The following is a 26,719-nucleotide window of genomic DNA, read 5'->3' as shown; positions in this document are numbered from 1 at the left end:
TTTTTATTTTTGTTTTTTTTACCAGTGGGTTGTACCCACTGGCAAATTTTTTTGACATTTCCCCATAGGCCGTATATCAGTCGAATTGCAGGCCAAAAGTGGCTTTTAATCAGCCCTTGAAAGGAATGTAGAGCTATTTGGCTCAGCTAGGCCTTTTCTATATCCAGCTATAATGCCAACTTAGGGCCATTTATCAAGGCTTATTGGTTACTTGGGTAATTATCAGTAGTGTGTAATGTAGCAGACGGCTTTTAGCCAGAAATTGAAAGGAATTTTTTCTAAGAATCATGTCAGTTTAGTCAATGTTATCGAACAATATATCATATTTCATGGTTTTTATATTAAAATTGTGAAATATGATGGATTATAAATATTGTTAACAACTTTGTACAAAAACCGGTCATTACACGGATATTCAAATTTTTTAATTTTTTATTTAAAGTTTATTGTTGTTTTGCATTAATTTCATTAGAATGTTTCTGTTATTGAAAATGAAAGTTCATATAACGTTTGAACTCGAGAAACGCTGACTGGGCTCACTAATTCGTTGAGGCCAAAAGCTATTTATTGAAATATGAAGTCAAGAATAGTTTGACATAAATTATTTATAAATGATACATGGTTTTTGTTAACATGTTTTCTCAATTTGTGTTACGTATTGGCCGGTTTTGGCGAGAAAAAACATTCAAATAACTTCTCAAAAAGAAACAATTATTACACCCAATGCTACCCAAACATGTGTGAAAATAATCATCATTGGCTAAAATTTTCTCAGCGTGAGCTCCAAACGTCTAAATCGGTCTGTCGTATATTTTGAAATCCTGTTCCAAATTTGCTTGAATTTGGAACAAAGGCGTATAACTGTTGGGAATTTTGAAATCGATAACTGTGCTAAAACAGCAATTTACGCCACCGGTGCCAGCCGAAATGTTTTAGCGTGGTCGAAAACCGTGTTTTGCACCTACCGTTGGGACAGCCCTGAGGTGCGTAAAAAAAGTTACAGTTGAGTTTTTAATTTTTGCTGTGTTGTTTTCAAAATCAGCTGTGAATGTGTTGATGCCTGGCTGATAGCATGCGGGCATGCTGCCGCAGCACAAAATAAAAATAAACTCGCGGATCAAAATCGATACTTTTTTCGCGCAGCGTTTTTCTGAAAAGTTTTACTCGCATTAACTTAATACCCTCCGAACTGTTCGAAATCGAACTAATTGATTATGTGTTTTTGGAAAATTTGCCGCCAGCTATTGCGTGACAAGGTAAGAATTTTGATCATTTGTAATTATGGTTATTTCCAAAGAGGAAATGAAAATTAATTTTATCAATGAAATCCTCATTTTGTTCGTTGACAATATTTAGCAATCACCTGTAACTTGAGTATGTTCAATATCTTTTGGAGATCGGAAGGAAGGTTGTAGCTTTTTCCAGTGGACTGACTACACCCTATAATTTCGGTCCGTCTTATTTTTAGCCATGTTTTTTTTTTTTCTTCAAATCATCTCAACTTGTTTGTTTGTTTGGGATTAAACTTTATAAATCGTAAATTTTATTCAGGATTCCGAATGGTGATTCTTATGAACAGATTAATCTCCGTAATTTATGTTTGTTACTTAATTTATTGGCCTTATCGGTGAAAAGTGTTGTCCTTTTTAGTAAGAACATCTTAAGATTATGAAATTTTATCGACGGATAGAAAATTAGAAGAGATGAAAGATGGTGAAAATGAGAGGGTAGAATTTATTAGAAGCATTATCACATACATCACATTGATCACCTCACGTTGTCCGTCAGGATGCCTCCGTCGCTATCCCGGCACATTTCGGCTGTTTCCTGCAGTTGCTCCAGCTCCTTCTCATTTAGGCGACGCTTTTTCTCCTGGAGAATTCGGACTCGCTGCCTGCCTGGTATCGGCGATTTTCCATGTTTCGACGGGTGCTTCCCTGCAGCCGCACTCACTGCGTTCTTGTTGTCCATCGCCCTCCTACACTCCTCGTCAATCCAGTTGTTCCTTCAAGTTAGTTCCACATGCCCGATGACGTTCTCCACAACGCTGTTGATGACTGCCTTGATGGTATTCCAACAGTCCTCGAGAGGGTCTTCGTCAAGTCTGCTGCGACCTCAAGTTGCTTCAGTCGTGCGATATTTAGCCGAGGTGGGCGTCGTTTTCGTATGTTGTTCACTACGGAGAGTTTTGGGCGCATCTTCACCATCACCAGATAGTGGTCTGACTCGATGTTGGCTCTTCGACAGGATCAGAAGTCGATGATGTCCGAGAAGTGCCGGTCGATGAGTCTGAGGCCGTTTTCGTTGGTCAGTGTGAGATCCAAACGCTCCAGCTGCGCGTAGAATTAGTCTTTGTCGTCACCGATACTTCCGAGGTAAGGGCTGTGTATGAACGTTGATGCTGATGTTGAAGAACCGGCCCTTGATCCTCAATTCGTGGGTCGATCGACCCCCACCAGATTATGCGCTTCTGTCTGTCGCTGGTCCCTTTGCGTCGCGTGGGTCTTTGCCGATTTCCATCCGAATTTTTTTTTTCTCATTGTTCGTTGCTAGATGCTTTTAGCACTCACGGGTTCGCAAGGCCCGCAGCTAACCCCACGATCTCGCAAGAGAATCCTCGTGATGTTGCTATTTTGGGTCCCCAACACCACCAGGGCGTTGGAGAACATCCGCATACGGAGCCCCCTATATGAGATCGCATGTGAATCCGAAATTCTGGATTATGGATTTTTTTTATTCAAAATTTTGATCCTGAACTCTGACTCTTTTATTTTGATTTCGAATTTAGGAAACTTAATTCTGAATTTCGATTCTTGATCACTAAACATAAATAAGCCTGACTGAACTATGACTATTGATATAAATCCTGCGTTAAAAATTCTGAGTAGTGATTATGAGTTCAAGTTTTGAATTCCGTTTAAAATTCTTCATTGTCAAATTGAAATTCAGATTCTGAAAAATTCTTTATCCCGATTTTGAATTTTGATTTTGATGCCGAATTCTTATCTCTTGAAACAATAAAAATCTAGGTACAAAAAATCTTCGATAGTTTCTTTTGAAAAATAATTCTGATTTCTGAATGGGACTAAAGTTTCTGAATTCTAAATTCTAACCCCGGAGTTCTGAATTCTCTGATTCTAGCTCTGAATTCCAAATTCAGAATTATGAAGTTCAAACTCTAAATTTTACATTCTAATTTTTAAAATTTTAAACTAGTTTTTATGCCTTTTATCTATCTATGGTTTTTTATAAATATTTTATTTATCTGTTTATATTTATTACTTTTTTGTTTATTTTTCATTTCATCTTTTTTCTTAAATGCAAAATTAAAAAAAAAATTAACTCAACCATAGAATATTCATAATAAAAAAAGTTTTTTATATGTTTTGTCTTTTGTGTCATCTTTGTCATGTTTTTTTTATTTCTGTCAACAGTGATGTTTTTTTTTTCTTTTTTGTCTGTTCTGTTTTTTGTTCATTTCTTTTTTTGATGATTTGTCTTTTTTATTTTATTTTTGAATATTGTTTTCTTTTTTCAAATTTTTATTTTTTTTTTTCATTTTTCGACTTTTTTTATCCTTTTGGTATTTTTGTCTTTTCTGTCATTAAGTTTTTTTGTTTTTGTCTTTCTTGTCTTGTTTGCCTTTTTTATTTCTTTTGTGTTTTCTTTTCTTTTTTGTCGGTTTTTTTATAGTTTTTGTCTTACTTTTATCGTTTTTCTTTTCGAAAACACAAAACAACAACAAATCTTTTATACAACATTCAATAAACATCGATAGTGAACTGATGGATATTTAGAAACAAAAAAGAAACTTTCAAACTTGGACAACTATTTTGCATCATAGATAATGATTAGCGAAACAACTGGACGAGACAAACGAAACATCATTCCTTGATAAAGGCTATATATGAGCCGAAACGTTGCATGTTGTGATAAAAATCGTTTTTTAATCACTTATCAGACTGAAACATCCCAAAAACATTAATCATACAGTCAAAAGGGAGATTTGAAAGTATTTTTTTAATTTTTGTATTTGTCTGTTTTCGTTTTTTTCTGCTTTTTCATCGTTTTTGTTGTTATTTAGTTTCTTTTTGCTTTCATTGTTTTTAATCGTTTTTGTCATTTTCATCGTTTTTTTCTGTTTTGTCAATCTCGACTTTTTAGTCGTTTTGTTTTTTTTTTTTTTGTATTTCTGCCATTTTTTCTTTTAATTTTTTTCTGTATTGTATTTCAGTTGTTCTCGTCTTTTTTTATCTCTTTTGTCGTTTTTCTCTTACTTATCTTTTATTTTGTAACTATCTATTGAATTTTTTGTTCGTTTTTTTTTCCTACTTTTTCTTCTTTTTTTCAAATTTATTTATTTATTTCTTTTTGTTTTTGTTGTTTTTAAATCGCTTTTTGTCCTTTTCATCATTTTTTTTTTGCTTTTTTTAGTTTTTATTTGTCTTTTTTTGACTTTACCGATTTAAAAAAAAAGTTCAAGTTTTCATTTTAAATTTTTCTTTGTATATGTTATGGCTTTCTTTTAAATTTTGAAATTTGGGTTTTGAATTGATTAATTTTTGATTTTAATAAAAACTTTTTTTTTGAGCCTATTTTTTTTCAACTGTTAAAAAAAACACCATATTTTTTGGATGTTGCAAAAAATGAACGGTTTGGCACGGATGTTGCCAAAATCGATCGGGATCTGTATTTATAATTTTAAGCTAGAAAAAAAAAAATAAATAAAAATTCACAATTTTATATATAAAATTTTGAAATGATTTCATGTTTTGGATTAGAAATTTCAAATTATCATCAGAAGATAACATGAGGGAGAGATGTGTATCCTCAGCAGGAACAACGGCCAAACAAAGGTCTAAACAACGGCTTTCTGTATGCATCGCTTATCGATTGGAACTTCGAAACAAACCGAATCCGAACCAAACAACTCAGCTTGGCTGGCTTATTAAAATGCGGCTGTCAGAGTTGGAAATTCTATCTAATTTCACCCGCCCTCCCCCATTCATGGTCACAGTCACAGTTAGTCAGTCAGTCATTCTAATGATGATGAAGATGATACACATCTAAATGACTTACTACTCCTAGTAGTAATACGGCTAGACTAAGCTGTATAGTCTATGTCGATTCGAAAGACCAGCGACTCTTCTTACTCTCGTGGCGCGTCTGTTGTTCGGGAAGAAGGGGAAAATTCGATCTCTAATAATAGTATAAACGTTTTTTTGTTGTTCTTCGTCTCGGGTGTGAACGAAAAGTGCGCGCGCGCCCCTATTAAAATACCTACTCAAAACCGTCGTTGAAATGGTTTCTAGCCACTGTCATATCATCAGTAGTTCAGAGGTTTTTTTTTCTCCCACTTGGGTGGTTTCAATAGAACTGATATGTACTTTTGAGTCGAGTCTGGACCAGACTCCTAAAATTGATGATTTTGTTTTAGCTGAACTTCTAAATATTTAACAAATGATTGCTCGTGAGCTCACACTGAGTCTTCAAAAAGCAAACATTTTTCACACACTTCATATGTCTCTCATCTTCGCCTCGTTAATCCAAATACTTACTTTAGCATATCTCTTCTCCCGTTGCTTCTAGGTAGTGTCTCACGGCTCGGAAGAACCCCCAACTGCATAGAGTAGTCCCTAATTGACCGGCCACCACTTGCGTTAAGAGCCAAACAGGAACGTTCGAGCGAAGATCTAACAGCCAGTCCAGGCAGGATTGGCTCTCGCATCTCAACTGAGCTCAACTCAACTCAGTAACGAGCGGCGTGTTTGCGTGAAAACATCATCCCGTGGTGATCCTCTTCTCCCTCTTCAATCTTCAATCTGTGCCATCTATCCGAACGACCAACACACCACCAATTGATACGATGAATGAGAAGCAGTCCGTGTCAGTTCCACTAGAAGTGGCGGCGATAAATCTACCACCAGTAGAGTGGATTCATCCCCTCGAGACGAACGCCCGTTTCCGGTAAAAATCCACAACTAGCTACGACATACAAGAAAAAAAACGTATCATCCCTATTACATAGATAGTTTGATAGAGACACTTTAAGCTGAAAGTTTCTCCGTTGATTTGATTGAAGAAAAAAAGTAGAATCAGCAAACCAAACTGCACCACGCTCGAGTTGGTTGTTGTCATAGTCGTCGTCAGTTGTTATTCAAGAGAATATTTCGATATCAACCCATCAAGCTGCTGATAAGATACACCAAAAGCAACAGCAGAGAGTGGCTTAGTGGCTTATTTTCAGTTTTGATTCGGTTCGGGTTCGGGTTAGATAATCTTAAGTACATAGAAGGAAGCGCGGTGGCGGCGTAAACCGTTTCGCGTACGTCACTCGCTCGCTGGTCAGTTTAGTTGGGTGTTAGAATTTGACTGCGATCCCATTCCAAATGAGACCGGACAACAACATCAACAGTCGAGCAGGACGCGGCAGCGTTTTCCGGACGCTGTACGGCGGAGGTGCCGTCCATAGGGACCTTTTCGGACCGCGGATCGTGAACAACAGCAAAGGTAAGAAGGACAAACTTCTATGGTCTAATAATATGGCATTGAAAGCTCATCTCAAGATCGCATAGCTGTTTAGCGTAGCGATGCTAAATGAATATACCTACTCAGGTACATTCCTCTACATATAGGTAACTACGCGCTTCTAGGAAATTTCGTAGGATTTTTGGCGTGACAGTGAAAAATTATTCATTCGTGTTTAGCTGACGACAACGACGGCGAAGGTCCGTCCGTTCCGTTTGTTTTTTTTTATTCGTTTTGCTCGAGAACATAAAAACGACGAATGAAGCGCAGGCAGAGCTGATGACGACACGACGTTCGGTGTTCTGTGAAAATATGTGGTGAAATGCTGCTGCTGATGCTGTCGGAGGAATGTGGTTATTTATTTTGGTTGGATTTTATTTTAATTTTTTGTCTGAGAGGAAATGTTTCAGACTCATCTGTCTACCCACCTATGTAACTACCTGATTTTTATACGCACTGAGATTCAGGTAGATTTATTGAGTCCTTTTATTATTTTTACCGGCCAATGGTGTAGTATTAAACACAGAATGCAGAAATTTAATGAAAAGAGTTATTCACTAGAGATTATTTAAGTCGCATACACCACTAGTGCATGATCAATCAACAATAACGGAATTTTTTTTAAAAGAAATTCTAATTAAACATAAAAATAACGGCATTTGTCAGTTTTTAAGATTTACGTCTTACGGCCCTATTAGTGGGTCGGATTGAAAATCCCGAACGAATTCGGGATAAATCGCGTCTTTCACAGCAACCACTCCCGTAGAATTTATTACCACCACAAGACAAGGTGGATTGGAAAACTACCAAGCTAGAGTTCCTCGTTCGTTACTGACTCGATAATCGCAAATTATCGACGATTAATTGAACGGTTGGAAGATGTTAATATGTTAGTGTTGTTTACTTAAATCTATGTTAAACAAAAATGACTGTGATATTCGATATCCGATAAAGTCTGCTTCATTTAATATTGGAACACAAACAATTGCGTGTAGTTCAGTCATTTATTAACGAATTCATAATTTATTTTTCATACAAATGTAGCATTTTCTTTACTCTTTCATAAAAAGCGGCGCACACCCTTTTCGTCCACCGTTTTGGCGATTTGATTCCACCAGTTCTTCATTTGAGTCATGTTCCTAACAAGTTTTTCCTTTGCCTTAAGCCTCCGCTTCGTGATTGCCCAGTATTTCTCTATCGGCCGGAACTGGGGGCAGTTTGGGGGGTTGAGGTCCTTCGGTATTACGCTGACCCCGTTCGTTGCGTACCATTCCATAACCGTTTTGCTGTAATGGCAGCTTGCGAGGTCCGGCCAAAACATTACTGGACGGTCGTGGGCACGAATAAACGGCAGAATCCGTTTCTGTAGGCACTCTTTTTTGTAGACTTCTGATGTCATTGTCTTGTCAGTGAGAAAAACTTTGGTTTTCTGTCCACAACTGCATATCCCCTGCCAAATCATGTACTTGCGGGCGAATTTATCCGCAAACACGAACTTAAATTTTGCAGGTACATCCCCCCGAGCCGTCGCCAAATAAAATTTTTGACCTGGGATTTGCCCAAAGTCCGCCTTCACGTAGGTCTCATCGTCCATCAGAATACATCCGTCGAACTTGGTCAGCACTTGGTCGTACAGCTTTCGAGCACGGATTCTGGCCACATTGTTCTGCTTCAGCGTCCGATTTGGCTGTTTGCTGGCTCGGAATGACCTTATTCCTTCCCGGAGACGAATTCGTCGCACCGTACTGTGAGCGGCCTGGAACTTATAGGCCAAATCGCGGTCTGAAAGATTGGGATTCCTCTTGACGGCCTTGATGACTTTCCCACGCAGTTTCCGGTCGACAGTTCCACTCCGACGCTTCGAATGCGGCTTCCGAGCCGTCGTCAATGTTTCTTTGTACTGCTTGATAACACGCCATACGGTATTTCTGGGCATCTTAAGCTGTTTAGCTAGCTTCGATGCCGACAACAATGGATTTTCAAGAAAACTGTGCACAATTTGATCTCTCCGTTCGGCTTCCATGGCGGTTGTTTACAAAATGCTATCGTTTGGTGTTATGACATAAATACATGGTGAAATGTAATGAATTTCTCGACACGTGGGTGGAAAAAGTTTCCAAATCCGTCCACTAGGAGCGCCACAATGAGCAAAAGAATTTGTTCCAATATTAAATGAAGCAGACTTTAATAAAACACACGCGTTCAGATTCTCGGTACACAGTGTTGTTGTTTATTACACACTCATTTCAAGTCAGTCAGAACATAGGTCACAGATATCAGAGTACAGATGTATCACCACATCTCCCCTTTTCATAAGATTATAAATTTAGCATTGATTTAATATTCCATGACACAATCATTGAAACGATTCGGCTTCCTGATATTCCTACGAGCTCTACCGTTCGTGTTGTTGACAATAGGGTCCAATGATAATGGAGAAGCTGTAGGATCGTTGGAAAGTGCATCATCATCCTGTTTATCACCGCTTATGCTTAGATCCTTCTGGACCTGGAACAACTTCATCCATCGGTATAAGGGTGCTTGTGGATTCATCTGAAATGGAATTAGAACAAATACAAAGAAATAAACAGCAGTGAGAATTACCTTCGTTCGTTGGATTTTGATTTAAAAATAGCTTCTTAAGGTGACTGGAGTTTCTCTGGTAAACTCGTCCATTATCATCTTCAATTGTTACCCGAGCGCTATCTTTTGCCGTAACCGTCATAGCATTTGGATTGAAGGTCGGGGTTAGTTCGTTTCCAGGTAACAAATTCTTCACCAAAACCTTATCGCCGATAACCAGACTGGAAAGTTTTGCCCTACGATGCTCATCCTCTCTTTCCTTCCCCTTTTCCTTTGCCAGCTGATCACGATCCGTAAAATCAGTAAACGGGACCGCCGTGCTTACATCTTGCAGATATGGTAGTTTAGTTCTAATATTCCTTCCAAACATTAGCTCCGAAGGGGTTTTGCCGGTTGTGCTTTGAGGTGGATAAGTATGCCTGTAGTTCTTGCTTCCAATCCTTCTTCAATGCTTGACTAATTTTCAGCCGCTTCACTAGGGATCGGTTCTGACGCTCAATGAGTCCATTTCCTTGCGGCCAGTAAGGGGTGGTTCTATTGAGAGTTATTACTCAAATTCTGCAATATACATCACACTCATTGCTGACAAACTGGCGTCCATTATCTAGAGTAATGGTACGGGGGTATCCAAGTCTCACGAAAATATTCTCCAACCGGCTTGCCGTTTCAGAAGCTGTGATTTTTCTGAGGACCTCTACCTCTTTGTACCGACTAAAATAGTCAATAATAACCAGCAGATAATCCCCCGACGGAAGTGGCCCAAGAAAGTCGATTGCGACATCTACCCAAGCTGCTTCAGGAAGCTATCTGCGCTGCATGGGTTCAGGACGGTCAGGCCGACCTACTACTTGGCACCCTGTACAGGTGTTTACGACTTTTGTTACTGAGTCGTCCATTCCCGGCCACCAATAGGTTTGTCTGAGAAGCTGTTGCATTTTGGTTCGACCCGGGTGACCCTCATGGGCCAGGTTCAGCCTTCTGTCTCTAAGTGATCTCGGTATAACCAATCTCGATCCCCGTACGATAAAACTTCCCACTTTTCCAAGCTCATTTCGAAAAGCGTGATTATGTTTTACCTGTTGGGAAGTATAATTCCAAACACCACGATCAAGAAACTCACGAGGTTCACTCATTTCTGGATCTTTTTCAGACGCCGCCTCGAGTTCACCCACATCAACCGCTGCTAGCTCTACTACATTCCGGATGTATACTTCAGAGTCCGGATCGAAAGGCACTGGTTCAGCATTCGTCAAACGCGAAAGAGCGTCCGCAATGTTCGTCTTCCCTTTTCGATAGACTACGTCGTAGCTAAATCCTTGAAGGCGAAGAACCCAACGTTCGATTCGGAGACAAGGGTTTGATTGAGGCGAAAATATTGCTTCGAGAGGCTTATGATCTTTCTAATTCAAATCGTATTCCAAATAGGTAAATTCGAAACCTCTCAACCGCCCATACAAGAACCAATGCTTCCTTCTCAGTCTGAGCATATCGTTTTTCAGTACACGGTTAAGCTCTTACTAGCGTATGATACACTTTAGGAGTACCTTCATGAAACTGTAGCAAGATTGCTCCCAGTCCCACGGGAGACGCGTCGGCAACAACTCGCGTTTTCAATTTTGGGTCAAAATGAGATTGGTTCTTTACATGGCCGATTAACCCTATAAGTTTTTCAAACGATTCCTGTTCAGCTGAACCCCACTTGAATGGTTCCTTGACTTTTGTCAGTGCACGTAACGGAAAAGAGATGGTTGCTATATCCGGAATAAAGGCCCCGACATAATTAACCAACCCTAGGAAGCTCCTGACTTCTTCGCCAGTGGCTGGAGTTCTGAAATTTCGGATCGCTTGAACTTTGTCCTCGCCCAGAAAAGGTACCGTCCATGAGCCTCATGACGTTGTGGTGCAAAATAGCTGTCAAGCTTGTCAATAGCCACCTTGTATGGGTCCACCGTGTTTTCTTCATCTTGAGCGACATCCGCTCCTGGGATGCTTAAGAAAATTTCTTGCAGCTCAATTCCCCCATATGCTAGAAGTAAATCTTTCTTCTCCGTGCATTCTTCAATCTTTGCCGCTCGCAAACAAATTTCATATTCGCGCTTCCAAGTATTCCACTTGTTCCTCCGTTCGTTTAACGGAACACTCGCGCATGAGAATGCTGGAAAATTGACAAACGCCTTATTTTGGTCCATTTCTAAAAACAAACGTTTTATAATATATTTTCATGAAAACAAGACATTTTGTTTTTGTTTACCTGTCTTTCAAAATCTGTCCTGCTTCCGGTCGCAAAGCTCCTGCTTCGAGTCGCAAAGTTCCTGCATCAAGTCGCAAATCAAAGCCGTTCTTCCTGCTGAGGTGTCGCAAATCCGGCTATTTTCCTGCTGTCTTGTCGCAGATCCAGGCAATCTTATCCTGCCTTAATCCGAGTTCATAACCTCAATCTGCTTTCGTGCGCAGTAGCTCAAAATAACACCTTCGTCTCTGCCAGAAACCTCTGGGAACGAATAATTCTTTTTCGGTTTTATCTCATTTTATCCACTTTAAAATACATACCTTCCACCACAATCCGTTTCGGAAACAGTTCCGCTCCAGGTCCGTAGCCGATTCTATCCTCGGTTTCGACGAAAATCCCATCCTCGTCGCCATTTTGTGATATTCGATATCCGATAATAAAACACACGCGTTCAGATTCTCGGTACACAGTGTTGTTGTTTATTACACACTCATTTCAAGTCAGTCAGAACATATGTCACAGATATCAGAGTACAGATCAACCTGTATACACATCTCAGGTGGCGATGGAAATCCCGTGCTAAGTGTTAGTAAAAGTTTTTTTTTGTAAACATTGAAACCATGACAATTTGTGACGTCAGTTGCATTTCCAAACAAACAACCAACAGCAAAAACTATAGAGAAAAAAATCATTGCCAACTGCTGTTTACGATTCTCGCCTAGGATACATAAACATCCTGGCAAGTGACGTAGGCTTTGTTTACCTTTTTACTTCTTGAATAACGAGTTCTGTATTAGTGTGCGTGTTTCTTCATCACCTTCTTTTCACCACATTGAGTACAGATGTATCACCACAATAACAATATTTTATTAAGAAAATAATTTACATTTACCAACAATATTTTCAATGAACCATTATGCAAACAAAATTTTATAATTTCGTTACTATACCAAGTTTTTTTTTTTATTTTGTGTTAGACTATTCTCGAGAAACATTTCTTTATTGTGACCCATCGTGAAACGATTGGTAACAGACGGCAATCTGCCTTCGGTTCGCTCGACGACAACCTCCCGTCGGCGCGACATTCCTTGCAGTTTGTAGCTTATCCTTAGAGCACCTGTATCCGTGGTCCAAACAGCCGGTTTAGACCCAGATTCCGACCCGAGCAACCGCATTGATGATCCATTATACCAGTTTCAACTCAACTTTTTTTAGAGCTGGTATAAGGATTGATCCAAAACTGATGAGATTTGGATCCAATTTGACGCAGTTCTAAACCGTTTGACAGTTAATGGACACGAGTGCAGTTGCCAGTTTTTTCATTGGATCGGATCTAATTTCTTTGGTTCAATTCTTGTATAAATTAGACTCAAGAATAGACCACGTGTTACGGCGTCCCTGATTAGTCCCTCGCGCATCTTCCTAGAACGAGACACTGACAGCTGCACTGGAAATAGTGACAGTTCACTCGGATAGACGATAAAGCGGAGAGACAACGTTTTCCCCATCCTTGTGAACTTGTGCGAAGACAGGCCTTTGATTCTTTTGTGGAAATCAATAATTATCCTGGTTGCAGATTATCGAAACCTCTGAAAGGTATTTAATATAAATATTCCCTGAATAATTATAAGCAATTAAGAATTGTAACGATCGTAGGTTGATTCCGGGAGATTTATTATAAAATTGTTGGAGGTTAGGAAAAGACAGGTTAAGTCACCAAAATTGTAAGTGGAACCCTTATTCAATGAATTTATAATTATCCTAACCAATGTTAAATATAGTTTTAGCTTCTTTACCACAAATACTGGTGTTGCTCAACAAAGGTGCCGAAAATTAACCCATCCTTCCCCAACAAACTAAAAAATTTTGGTTATGGCACCGAAGAAAAATGTGTCTGTCGGAAAGGAAAGCAATTGCCAGGCCTGCAACCAGAAAGACACCGAGGAGATGGTGGCGTGTGACCGCTGTGGGAGCTGGTGGCACTTCGCTTGCGTAGGAGTAAGCGACAGCATTAGTGACCGAAGCTTCGTGTGCCGGATCTGCCAGCCACCAGCTGAAGATATTCCCGCGGTGATGTCGGAAGACCCCGTATGCCAGGCTGCGATCACTGAAACGCCAAGAGGAGTCGCTTCATCGATGGTAGGATCGTCTGCGTCAGCTGCCCGTTCCCGAACCAATTTGACGCTAGAAAGGCTCGAGGCAGAAAGAAATCTAAAGACGAAGCAGCTGGATCTGGAACGTAAAGCCCATGAAGTTGAATTAGAACTGCGCAAGCTAGAAGTGGACGAGCAGTTCCTCAAGGAAAAGTTCCTATGCTTGGAAGCGGAAATCGATGGTGTTGAGAACGATGCTCGAAGTCGCCGGTCATCTGTGTCAGCTGGGATACAAAAAGTACAACGTTGGCGATGTGCGCCCACTGCTGCAAGTTCGACTATGGCGCAAGCTACAAAAATTTCAAAGAACGAAGAAGTTCAAGGCAGGTCAGTTAGTAAAACATTACCTAAACCGATACAGAGTGATAAGCCCGAGGTAGTTAAGAATCAGGTAGCTAGCCAGACGGGAGCGATTCCCAAGAGAAATAGGAAAAATGTAGAGGCCCTACCTTGTTCTGGCCAAGCCAATCAAGACGTTATCAACTCCTTAAGAGAACAATTGTTGTCGTTTGATATCTCACCAATCCGCAAAGAAAATAGTCAGCTAGGCTTCAGTCGAAATGAAGATTTAGTAAGCGAGCAGTCAAAAGCGAGATTTCCATTTCGCGATCGTATTTTTGCGACGACGTCGAACGAGTGTCGATCAACTAAAGCAGTGATTACAGAAACCAGAGGCGACGGAGGGAGTAAAAGTGGAGGTAGTAGAAAGCAGTACTTTGAAGGAGAGGAACATCCTTCGATGCTGAGCGGACGTTGGAATGGGATCGAGAATAGTGCTCCGGAAGTAGTTCGTGCCAAGCCGATTTCCGTTGAATTCGATAGTGAAGAATATCAAGACAAACAGGAAAGATATGGACCTACGCCACAGCAACTAGCCGCACGACACGTTCTTAAAGATCTCCCACAGTTTTCGGGCAGTCCCGACGACTGGCCTGTGTTCATTTCGACTTACCGAACTACCACCAAGGCCTGTGGTTTTTCAGAGGAGGAAAATTTCATGCGATTGCAACGTAGTCTTTCGGGGCCAGCTAAAGAGGCCGTTCGCGGCGAACTTCTAGTTCCAGCTGGTGTCCCTAGTGCTTTAGATACTTTGGAAACGATATACGGGAGGCCTGAGCTGTTGGTGCACACATTGCTGCACAAGGTGAGGTCGGTCCCGGCTCCTAAGCCTGATAAATTTGAAACATTGGTGACATTTGGATTAGTCGTCAAAAACCTTTGTGCGGTGCTCGTCGCGGCCGAACAGGAGGCTCACCTCAATAACCCATCACTTTTATTCGAATTGGTGGGGAAACTCCCGCACCATCTGCAACTAGACTGGGCAATATACAGGCAACGATGTACAAGAAAGGACTTACAAGGATTTGCTTCGTATATGTCTATCATCGCATCGGCTGCTTCGGACCTTACTATAAAAATTGATTCATTCGACAATAAACGTGGTGGTCGAAACGACAAATGGAATCAAAATAACTTCTGTGGGGCTCATATGACCGAAGAGACGTCATGCGAAGTAGAAGAGGCTATGAGTAGTGCTGACAGCAGTAGACCAGGAGAGGTTCAGAAGCAATCGCCATTTAAATATCAACCGACGTGTCTGATATGCAAGGATCCAGATCACCGCTTGAAAGAGTGCCCTGAATTCAAGAAGTTGTCAGTGGATCACCGATGGAAAAAAGTTCGAGGTTTGGGAGTTTGTCACATATGCTTAGGGTGCCACGGGCGCCGCCCATGCAAATCCACGAGAACATGTGAAGTGGAGGAATGCAGAAAGAAACATCACACCTTGTTGCATTCTAGAGCCGAGGCTAGTGCAAGTCCAGTAACAGAAATGACGGCTGTCACCAACTATCATCACGGTGGGCGCTCATCGTTCTACAGGATTCTACCGGTAACTCTCTTTGGTCATGGAGAACCAGTTGACGTTTATGCGTTCCTGGACGATGGCTCTTCTGCAACGTTGGTGGAAGAGGATGTCGTGCGACGATTACAAATCGATGGAGAGAGTGCACCCCTCTGCTTACAGTGGACGGCAAGTGTAACTAGAGATGAGGAGGAATCAAAACGTGTATCGATACAAGTGAGAGGGTGCTTGAAGCGGCAGAAATTCACAATCAAAGCTCGAACTGTTGCTAGCTTAAACTTGCCAAGTCAAACAAAACGTACTGGAGAATTGTCCGCGCAGTTTCCACATCTTCAGGGCCTACCTATACGTGACTACGAGAACATTCGCCCAAAGATGCTTATAGGAAACGATAACTTGTTCGTGACTGTAATCCAGAAGATACGAGAAGGACCCCCAGGAGCCCCCATTGCTGCAAAGTGTCGATTGGGTTGGTCGATATATGGTGCAACGGGAAAAGGAAAAATACAGTCCAGTTTCCACATCGATGAATGTACATGTGACCGAGAACTTCATGACCTCGTGAAGCAACATTTTCAAGACGAAAGTAGAAGCTGGCAAAAGGTGCACCGCCCCCTGTCGATCGAAGAGGAGCGAGCGTATGGAATCTTGAAGGCCACAACGAAGCGGGTTGGGGAACGATTTGAGACCGGACTCCTATGGAAGTTCGACGACTTCGAGTTTCCCAATAGTCGACCCATGGCAGAGCGTCGACATCAGTGTTTAGAAAGGCGTATGAAGAAGAATCCGGTTATCGGCGAAAGCGTAAGAAGACAGATGATCGAGTACGTAGAAAAAGGATACATTCATCTAGCCACAGACGAGGAGCTCGACGACATGGACCCGAGAAGGGTATGGTACTTACCATTGGGAGTAGTTATTAATCCCAAAAAACCATCTAAGATTCGCATATTCTGCGACGCAGCCGCGAAAGTGGATGGCATATCTTTGAACACGATGCTGATACCGGGCCCAGATATGTTGACATCTCTTCCGCAGGTTTTATTTGGTTTTCGAGAAAAGTGCATAGCTATCTGCGCGGATTTGCGTGAGATGTTTCACCAAGTGAAGATTCGTAAAGAAGACTGTAACTCTCAGCGTATATTGTGGAGAGACGACCCAAGCAAATCGTTCCAAACGTACATTATGAACGTGGCGACGTTTGGATCATCCTGTTCACCGAGCTCTGTACAATTCGTGAAGAATTTAAACGCCAGAGAATATGCTCACGAGTATCCCCTAGCAGCAGAGGCGATCATCGATCACCACTACGTTGACGATTGGATGGACAGTGCCGATACGGTTGAAGAGGCTGCTAAGTTGGCCAGCGAGGTGAAGCACGTACATGGTAAAGGTGGTTTCCAAATTCATAACTGGCTTTCAAACTCTGAAATGTTTCTTCAACTCATCGGAGCAAAAATCGCCACGGAAGAAAAGAATATAAATCTTGATACCGATTCAACTAAACGTGTTCTGGGAATGTTGTGGCGGCCCACTGAAGACGTTTTCATCTTTGCTGCGGCTCCTGTGTGTGAAGTGCATCCGACGAAACGCGACGTCTTACGGATTGTAATGTCTCTGTTCGATCCATTGGGGTTTCTATCATTCTTCATCATTCATGGCAAGATCATTATACAGGATCTATGGAGAAGCAAAACGGACTGGGATACCAAAATCCCTCATCAAATTCATCGCAAATGGCTTGAGTGGACAGATCGTTTCAAAGATTTGGAAAATGTCCGCATAAATAGATATTACTTTGGGAAATTGAGTTCGCAACTGTCGGAGAGCATACAGTTGCACATCCTCTGCGCTGCGACGCAAGTGAGTTTGCTTATGCGTGTGTGGCGTATTTTCGAGCAAAGATAGGTGGAGAGATTCGGTGCGCTTTAGTGGCAGCAAAATCGAAGGTTGCACCACTCAAAACACTTTCCATACCACGCCTAGAACTTCAAGCGGCGGTAGAGGGAGTACGTATAGAAAAAAGTATAAAAGAGACGCATAGACTGACAATCCGAAGTACCACATTTTGGAGTGATTCACGAACGGTGTTGGCCTGGATTCGCTCGGATACCCGACGTTATAGGCAATTCGTCGCATGCAGAGTTGGAGAGATTTTGACTAGTACGAACGCTGAGGAGTGGCGGTGGGTACCATCGAAAGAAAATGTAGCCGACGATGCCACGAAGTGGGGGCGAGGATTCGACTTCACCCCTAGTTCTAGGTGGTTTCAAGGACCATCTTTTCTGTATCAGGAAGAAAGCGAATGGCCTGCGGAATCCATAGTTGAAGTCGAAACTGAAGAGGAATTGGTAGAGTGTTCAGTCCATCAAGAGGTCCAGGAACAACGAATGGTTGATTGGCAAAATTTCTCGAAATGGAAAAGATTGTTACGTGCCGTGGCCTTTGTACGTCGGTTCTGCATCAATTTTTGCTGCAAGGTCAAGAAACAACCTGGACTCAAGGGACCGCTGATGAAGGAGGAACTAGTAAAGGCCGAAATGATAATCTTTCGCTGGGTCCAAAAGGAGTACTATCCGCTAGAATACCGCTGGCTCAAAGGAGCAACACAGTGCCAGATACGCAAATACGTTAGCAATAGTCCGTTGATTAGGTTATCGCCTTGCTTAGACCAAGATAATATAATACGAATGGAGAGCCGAATCGTCGCTGCATCGTACGCGTCCTTTGACACCCGATACCCTATAGTCCTTCCTAAGCAACATCGTGTCACTCAGCTCATCTTAGAGGACTATCATGATAAATTTCTTCATGCAAACAGAGAAATGGTAGTTAACGAAGTGCGACAACGATTTCACATCGGGAATCTCCGGAGCCTTGTTAAACGCATCTCGAAAGAATGCCTGCGGTGCAAAGTTCGAAAACCCCGAATTCTTATGCCACGAATGGCGCCTCTCCCAAAAGCAAGACTTCAAGCATTTGTACGACCATTTACTTTTGTTGGATTGGATTATTTCGGACCTCTTAACGTACGAATCGGCAGGAGCACGTCGAAACGATGGATCGCCCTTTTCACATGCCTAACGATTAGAGCGGTGTGTTTGGAAGTCGTACATTCACTGAGCACCGAATCGTGCAAAATGGCAATCAGACGTTTCATCAGTAGGCATGGTGCGCCCCTGGAGATCTATAGTGACAACGGGACTAATTTTGTGGGAGCAGCGAACGAATTACAGAAATCGTTAGATCACGCTTATATTGCAGAAAGCTTCACCAACACCCATACCAAATGGATCTTCAATCCCCCAGCAGCGCCCCACATGGGAGGGGCTTGGGAACGGCTTGTGCGATCCGTGAAGACGGCGATGGCAGCTATGGTAATCACTAAGACCCCAGACGAAGAGACCTTCGTTACGATAGTTCGAGAAGCTGAAGACGTAGTAAATACTCATCCGCTGACGTTTATTCCAATTGATAGCGAAGCGAGTGAAGCCTTAACGCCGAACCACTTTTTGAAGCTTAGCTCTAGTGGAGTTACTCAATCATCAAAACCTTTACGAGACGATAGATTGGCGTATCGTAACAATTGGAATCACCTGAACGTATTAGTGGATAACTTCTGGAAGAGATGGGTGAAAGAGTACCTTCCCACAATAGCCCGACGTACCAAATGGTTCCAGGACACCCCGCCCATCGAAGTCGGAGATTTAGTGATGGTAGTGGACGAAACGGAGAGAAATGGATGGATTCGAGGACAGGTGATTCGTGTAGCTGATTCGAAGGATGGTCGACGACGCAGAGCTTGGATGCAGACCGATAGAGGTATCATACAAAGACATCATACAAAGGCTCGACACCTCCGGACGGATTCCCGGCTCAACGCCTTCGCATGGAATCCCGGCTCGAAACCACTCAATGGTTTTTAGACTCTTCGCCATCAAAAGGATTCCCAGCTCGATCATTTCCAAACGGATTCCAAATATAATCATCTCCGAATGGATACCCGGCTCGACGCCTCCGAACGGTCTCAGGCTCGACACAACTCCAATTGGTTCCCAGGCTCGACGCTCTTCCAAACGGTCCCGCCCAGGTCGTCCTTCTGCCGCTGATGATTCCACTTCACTCCTCCTTCCACCAGTACTCCATAACCTGTTGGAAGCCGTTAGCAAGGGGCACTGCGTGTGTTGCAAACATTGGCCGAATGCCAACAATAATTATAAAACTAGAGATCAGTATCCAGAATGAAAATTCGCGGAAGAAAGTCGGTAGCAGAATACAAAAAAAAAAACAAATTCCAAAATCAGTCTCAAGATTAGGATCAGGTTCCAAGATAAACATCAGGATCAGGATATGGGTTCAGAGTTAGTAACTGGAGTCAGAACTAAGGACAAACATCAGGCTTCAGGACTCGGGATCGGGGTTTAAAATAGGAAACTCGGATCTGGATCAGAACTCAGGTTTAAAACAGGATATGGAATTAGGTTTTGAAATTCAGTATCAAGATCAGGATCCTAAATCCGCAAGGGTTCGAGATCAGGGTCTGAAATCTGGGATCAGGATTCGAAATCAGGGTGCAGAAACAGAATTCAGGATCAGAACCAAGGGATTAGCGAAAGACTTCAGAATCAAGGACCTGTATCCTGATTCAGATAAAAGGGATCAGGACAGCGATGAGGATCGGAACACGGGAGCAAAGTTTTAGTTTAGGGCCAGAATCCAGGTGCAGTTAGAATCCGAGATCGGGATCCGCAATCCTGGATTCAGAAACTGTGCCATGTTGAAGCAGATGACGTGGCTTTTGAAGCTGAGGTTTCAAAACGAGCCACTTCATCCGGAATGCTATTCACTGAATATTTTTTATCATAAAATGATATTGAAAATCTCTATGACTTTGGCAATTGTTCAACTAACCAGGACATGAATTACATCTTAAGTTGAACACACAGTCATCGACCTTAACTTAACCAGATCTTAAAAATTTCCCTTGCAGACAGCATCGACTTCATCCAACGGCTGGATCTCTGGAAATCGCTGAAGGTACACAAGGGTTGCGTCAATACGGTATTCTGGAGCGATGACGGCCAGCTGCTGCTTTCCGGGTCGGACGATCAACACATCGTTATCAGTAGTCCGTTCACCGGAGAGACGCTGTTCCAGCATAAGACAACCCACCGGGCGAACATTTTCAGTGCACGCTTCCTGCCGCACAGCAACAACCGGGAGATCGTATCCTGTTCCGGTGATGGGATCGTGCTGTACACGGAGCTCAAGGATGTAGCCCTGCAACCCGCGGAAGCACACGAGCGCAACATGAACTACTTCAACTGTCACAGCAACGGGACGACCTACGAAGTGATGACGGTTCCCACGGAGCCGAAATCGTTCATGAGCTGCGGCGAAGATGGAACGGTCCGGCTGTACGATCTGCGCAAGATGACACGGTGCCTGAAGACCTGCTGTAAGGACAACATCCTGATCTTGAGCCCGTCTGCGGTTACGGCCATGACGTTGGCACCGGCCACTATGAACTACATCGCGGTGGGAAGTTCCGACAGCCACGTGAGGATTTACGATAGGAGATTTTTGAAGCTGGTAGACTGTAGCGTGCCGGGATCACCGAACGATCGCCACACGGTGCCGGTGAAGATGTTTACCAATCCCTCGATGGAGAAGCGATCGTTCCGGGTGACCTCGATCGCCTACAGCCGGGATGAAAGTGAACTGTTGGTGAGTTTTATTTAGCCTTAAATTAATTTTATCTGAGGTGGAGGTTAGGACGGCGATGCAAGTATGGGAAATATTTCGTCTTCGAATTTCAAAAACCGACCATTCCAACCGAATTCCAAAAATACTAAAATTTCCAATCTAACAAAAAAATGAATTAAATATGATGTAAGAAAAATATGACAAAAATGACATAAAAAAACAAGATTAACAAATATCACAAAGGTAATGAAAATTACATAAAATGACAATAACTTCAGAAATAACCAACACGATCAATAAAAAAAACGGCGGCAAAATTTGAAAATAAAAAATCAAATTGTCAAAGTTTACAAAAGTAATAAAAAATCTAAAATTGTAAAACGTCAAAAACGACAAAACTGGCATTAAAAAAAGCTAAAAAAAATTAGAAAAAAACAAAAATAAGGTAAATATGGCAATTATGACAAAAATTATAAAAATAGCAAAAATTTGAAAAAAAAAATACAAAAACGATGGAAACAACAAAGACAAAAATACCAGAAAAATGACAGAACAGACAAAAAAAGAATAAACTGATAAAAATGAAAAAAATATAAAAAAAATTTAAAAATTCAGCATGGATTCTTGCCTAAACGATCACCGACTACAAACTTTACGAGCTTCACATCTTTTGTTCAAGACTGCTTTGCCAGGAGGATCCAAATTGATCTCTCGGCTGCGTTCTACTTCACTGTCGCACTCACGCTTCTCGACGGCATTAAACTTGCATAAGCTGATGATCTGAAACTTTTTCATACCATAAACGACCAAGACGACATCGACTTTTTTCAGCACCAATTCTCCGCCTATTTGCTCACTGGTGTGACATAAACTGCCGGCCGTTGAACCGCAGTAAATGCTCGGTTATATCGATTTTAGAATTTATTTGCTGCCGAGCACGTTTTTATACCCGACAGAAAAACATATTGCTTAGATACAGTTTGTTTATCTTGACAACGGATTCATAGGTTACTATAATTTATCATAAAATCAACACTCCTCCTTAACCTATGATTCCTTCTTGAAATCTGCCACCCGATTCCCTCCTGGGTCATTTGCCTAGCTCGGTTTCCGCGAGTCCGTGCAGGATCTCCCATCGTCTTGAAGATGTACCCGGTGGTGGATTTTCGAGTATCTGGATCTCCTCCCAATCGGCATCCGCATAGCCTTTTACCTTCGCCTTGTATCGCTCGGGTCGGTCATCGGATTTTCGTTTGCGCTTGGAAACCCATTTGTTTCGAATCGTCGTCCTGCCCAGATCCCATGTTCGGTTTTCAGCAAGCCCGTTTATTTCTTTCTGCGTGGCCACCTTCACAAGCCCCATAGCCTTAGTGCAGTTTATTGGCTCGTTCTCCTTTTCGTACTCTAAAGGACTAGGACCAGTTACATGACTAAAACAAACAAAGTCTTTATACTTGTCTGGGAAAACGCGCTCCCTACTGCTGTGCTTCGACCCTTGCTGCTCATCAGCTGGTCTTGTTTTTAGTTGCGGCGCGAGCACAACATCTAGCTTCACCACACTTGGCTCAGCTTCTGGATGATCATCCTGCAGTGTTTCGACTTTTGGCTCGCGCTCCGGAAGCACACTTTGGTCGCCTATTGCTCGGTTGACTTTCGGCTGATTTAGATCCACAGCGCAGAACAATTCCATTAGTTGTTCTGATGTTTCCGCTGGAATCGACTTCGCCGGTTTCCCTTGGTTCAGCCGGTATAACCCATCTGTCTCTAATCCAGATGCAATTGCGTCACCATCTTCATCCAACACCTCGCAACGACCGGCTCGGACACCACCTGCAACCCTTTGTTGCAAATTTTGCTGATGGACAGAAGGTTGGTTGCTAGATCGGGAACTAGAAGAACATCGCGCTCTTCGATGGGACCTTTTTCAAGCACCATAGTGACGCATGCCGCCATGGTGACGCATGCCGAAACTTTTGCTTCGTGCACAGGGTACCTTCATCACCAGAGCTCGTCAATGACAACCAAACGTCTTGAAGAATCTTCGTTTTGATGGCATCGGACGTCAGCTCCATTCCCGATGCTTGAATGCCCATTGTCATGGGGGCATAGTAAGCCGGGAGACCTTTCAGCAGCAAGGATTCAAGCCACTGATCGTTGACGTCGAACCCAGTTTCTAGCAAATTGTCGGTTGTCGTAACCAACTCGTCGATGTAATCCTCCACGTTCTCAAAATCTTCCAGTTTGACCGACGTCAGCTTGTCCAGTTAAGAGCACCGTCGGTTTAACCTATCGTCCTGGAATGCCTTCTCCAGCTTTTTCCAGGCCTCTTGTGCTGTTTCCGCGTTCCTCACCAGACTAAAGGTGCTCTTCTCGATGCTCAGGCAAATGGCAGCTAACGCTCGCTCGTCCATATCCTGATCCACATCGTCGCCATCACTCGGTTCGACGGCACGCCACGACCCTTCTCGGATGAGAATCATCTTCACCGAAAAGGACTAAGAAGAGTAGTTAATCCGTCCCTTCAGCCTCTCGATAGCCGGGAGACTCACTGAACTTCCATGATAACGCGCACCGACCACAGGTTGCCATTCACCGTCACCTTGACTGGATTGGACAACGCCAGTACCGCTTCTGTTGCTGTTAGAGCCACTGCCGCTTCTTTCGTTCCGGGGACCATCACCTCTGGGAAAAACCATCTTGGGAAAACTTCACTTTTCTTGAACTTCTTTGACCAAACTATTCTGGGCCCATAACCACTTGTAAAGTGGCATGGAATGAAAACTCCTGTAGTTTGGTTGAATTAGAAACTTAGAATAGAATTTATTAGCCGCCGCGCACGTATTTATACCCGACAGAAAAAAACATATTGCTTAGATACAGTTTGTTTATCTTGACAACGGATTCATAGGTTACTATAATTTATCATAAACTCAACAATTTTCCGTAAGCGGCACACTTTTCATGCGGAGTACACCCTTGGAAACGAAACTATCACCCGAGTGGACCACATTAACGATCTTAGGGCGTTATCCTCGATCAACAGCTGGAGTTCAAGACTCACACGAACTATGTTGTCGACAAAACTTCTTGAAACCTTGGATTCCTATTTCGCATGGCCAAAGACTTCAAAGACGTATGCTGTCTTAAAAGTCTGTATTGCTGCACAGTTTGTTCCATTCTCGAGTACGCAGCAGCTGTGTTTGATGCGCTTTCTATTAGAGCGGATCTGAACGAATCGAGGCTATCCAGATGCGACACCTGAATTGGCACGACCCGTTTAGTTTACTAAGTTATGAAAATCCCTACCGCACCATAGACTTGGATACACTTTAAGTTTGTAGAAACGCGATTCGAGCTCTTGTTGTTGCTGACCTGCTGACATAGAGAATAGACTTTCCCGCGCTGCTGGAGGTTATTCCTCTCAGGATACCTGGATTTATAAGTTTTGTCATGGGTTTCCTATTATTTTACATTTTTTTTTTAAGTTTTTGTCATTGAGTTGATAGGGGATTTTACGGTAAAAAGAAACTTTGAGCGCCAAAAGGTCTGTTTTAGCAGAAATTTTGTATAAGTCGGTCTTTGAGGCCCATCAACAAAACGTTTACTATTCATTTTTGATTTATGAAATGTGGAATTGTTTTAAAGGCAATATTGTTCCATTCCATAGGTCAACTACTCATCCGACCATCTGTACCTGTTCGACGTCACCAAGGCCGGTATCGAGGTGGAGGCGGCCCAGGCTTCGAGCTGCTCCGAGAAGGGCAAACGGGGTTCCAAGACGCAGCACAGTATTGACAGTCCGCCACCGGTGCGTCGGTTGCGTTTGCGTGGCGATTGGTCCGATACGGGACCAGACGCGCGACCGGCCCGCGAGATGGCCTCGCGGGTTATCGGGGCCGGCCAGGCTCGGCCACAACTGCAGGCTACGATCATGCATCGTATGACCGAGGTTCTGTCGCGAATGTTGGCCGACCCCCGGACGCGCATTGGCTTGACCCACACAAACGAACTGACGAACGATAGCGACCTGGCGAATGTAGTCGATGATTTTCGAACGTTTGCCAGCAATACTACTGGTCCGGCGGCTGCGGCGGCGTCGGAAGAACCCCAATCGACGGGCAGACAGGAGGAACCACAACCTTCCACCAGTGGGACGACCCCGCGAAAGACAACAGCGACAACACGACGACGACTCAGCAGTGAAGATGAAGATGATGACGATGAAGATGACGACGAAGACGATAGCGTCGAATGCAGAAACGAAACCAAGAAAGCAACTACAAACCAAAGAAATAAGTCTGAAAGTAGCGAACAAACCGCCTATGAGGCGGCGCTCAAAGATCTCGAAGCAAAAATTACCAACTACGATTACGTATTGAAAAAATTCGTTGGTCATCGCAATGCACGGTAAGTTCTTTGCATGTTTCACTAATGACGCAGTGTATTTCAGCAATCGACGCCTTTCCTTTTTCAGAACGATGATCAAGGAGGCAACCTTCTGGGGCAACGATTACATCATGTCCGGGTCGGATTGTGGACACGTTTTCACCTGGGAACGGGCCACCGGTCGGCTGGTGATGCTGATGGAGGCCGACCAGCATGTCGTCAACTGTGTCCAGCCGCATCCAACCCTGCCGATTCTGGCCACCTCGGGCATCGATTACGACATCAAAATCTGGTCCCCGATGGACGAAGAAAAAACCCGCTTCGATAGGGAGGCTGCAAATGATGTACGTATCCAAACTTAAATTTTAAATAGCAGTCCGATTTCTATCTTATTCCGTTTTCAGCTCATGGAAAGGAACGCCGTTATGCTAGAGGAAACCAAAGACACGATCACCGTCCCAGCGTCGTTTATGATCCGGATGTTGGCGTGCATACACTCGCTGCGCAACCGGAGGGGTGGTGCTGGTGGAGCCGACGGAAGCGAGGCCGAGGGACCAGCTGCGCCACCTCCACCTCCGCCGCCTCCGGAACCAAACGACGAGGACGGTCCGGGATCGGCGGCACCAAACGACAACAGCTCGGAACATTACCTCTGAAGGTAACAGGCAGTTGAGGTAAATAAATAAGAAAGTTAATCTTCCTAACTGTGATGGTTCCGATTGTTGAATATCTAATTGATGTGCTCCTCAATTCTAATAACCCAATCCCCGGATTGATTTCATATCCACTAAAGAGATATGCATTAACAAAAAAAAAAAAAAAAACAAAAGCAAGCAAGTTGTGATTTTTCGTTAAATAATAAATAATGACCACTATTATCTAAAATCATAACGGCATTCAGAGATTCTTCCTGAAATAGATTGAAAGAAAATCAATAGTTGATTCTGAGCTTAATTTGGGATCACAACTTTAAAATGCGATTTCTGGCCTTTAGAAGCGTTTTTCGGGCATTCTGAGCTTAATTTGGGATCACAGCTTTAAAATGCTATTTCTGGCCTTTAGAAGCGTTTTTCGGGCATTCTGAGCTTAATTTAGGGTCAAAACCAAAACTTTAAAATGCGATTTCTGGCCTTTAGAAGCGTTTTTTGGGCATTCTGAGCTTAATTTGGGATCACAACTTTAAAATGCGATTTCTGGCCTTTAGAAGCGTTTTTCAGCGATTCTGAGCTTTATTTGGGATCACAACTTTAAAATGCGATTTCTGGCCTT

The 26,719-nt window shown here is 42.8% G+C and overlaps 1 protein-coding gene across 1 annotated transcript; it reads left to right on the top strand.

Moving 5' to 3' along the window:
* Positions 1-1,055: 1,055 nt before the first annotated feature.
* Positions 1,056-26,341, top strand: LOC129738546 (DDB1- and CUL4-associated factor 6-like). The gene is made up of 6 exons (XM_055729760.1): positions 1,056-1,256; positions 5,590-6,510; positions 20,349-21,085; positions 24,732-25,471; positions 25,539-25,794; positions 25,855-26,341. The coding sequence occupies exons 2-6, from the start codon at positions 6,390-6,392 to the stop codon at positions 26,104-26,106; spliced, it is 2,106 nt and encodes a 701-aa protein (XP_055585735.1). The 5' UTR covers positions 1,056-1,256; positions 5,590-6,389; the 3' UTR covers positions 26,107-26,341.
* The last annotated feature ends 378 nt before the right edge of the window (positions 26,342-26,719 follow it).

This window comes from Uranotaenia lowii, chromosome 1 (genome assembly GCF_029784155.1).
Source record: "Uranotaenia lowii strain MFRU-FL chromosome 1, ASM2978415v1, whole genome shotgun sequence".
Lineage (NCBI taxonomy): Eukaryota > Metazoa > Arthropoda > Insecta > Diptera > Culicidae > Uranotaenia > Uranotaenia lowii.
The sequence above is the reverse complement of the archived record's forward strand: the minus strand, read 5'-3'. Positions and strand labels throughout refer to the sequence as shown.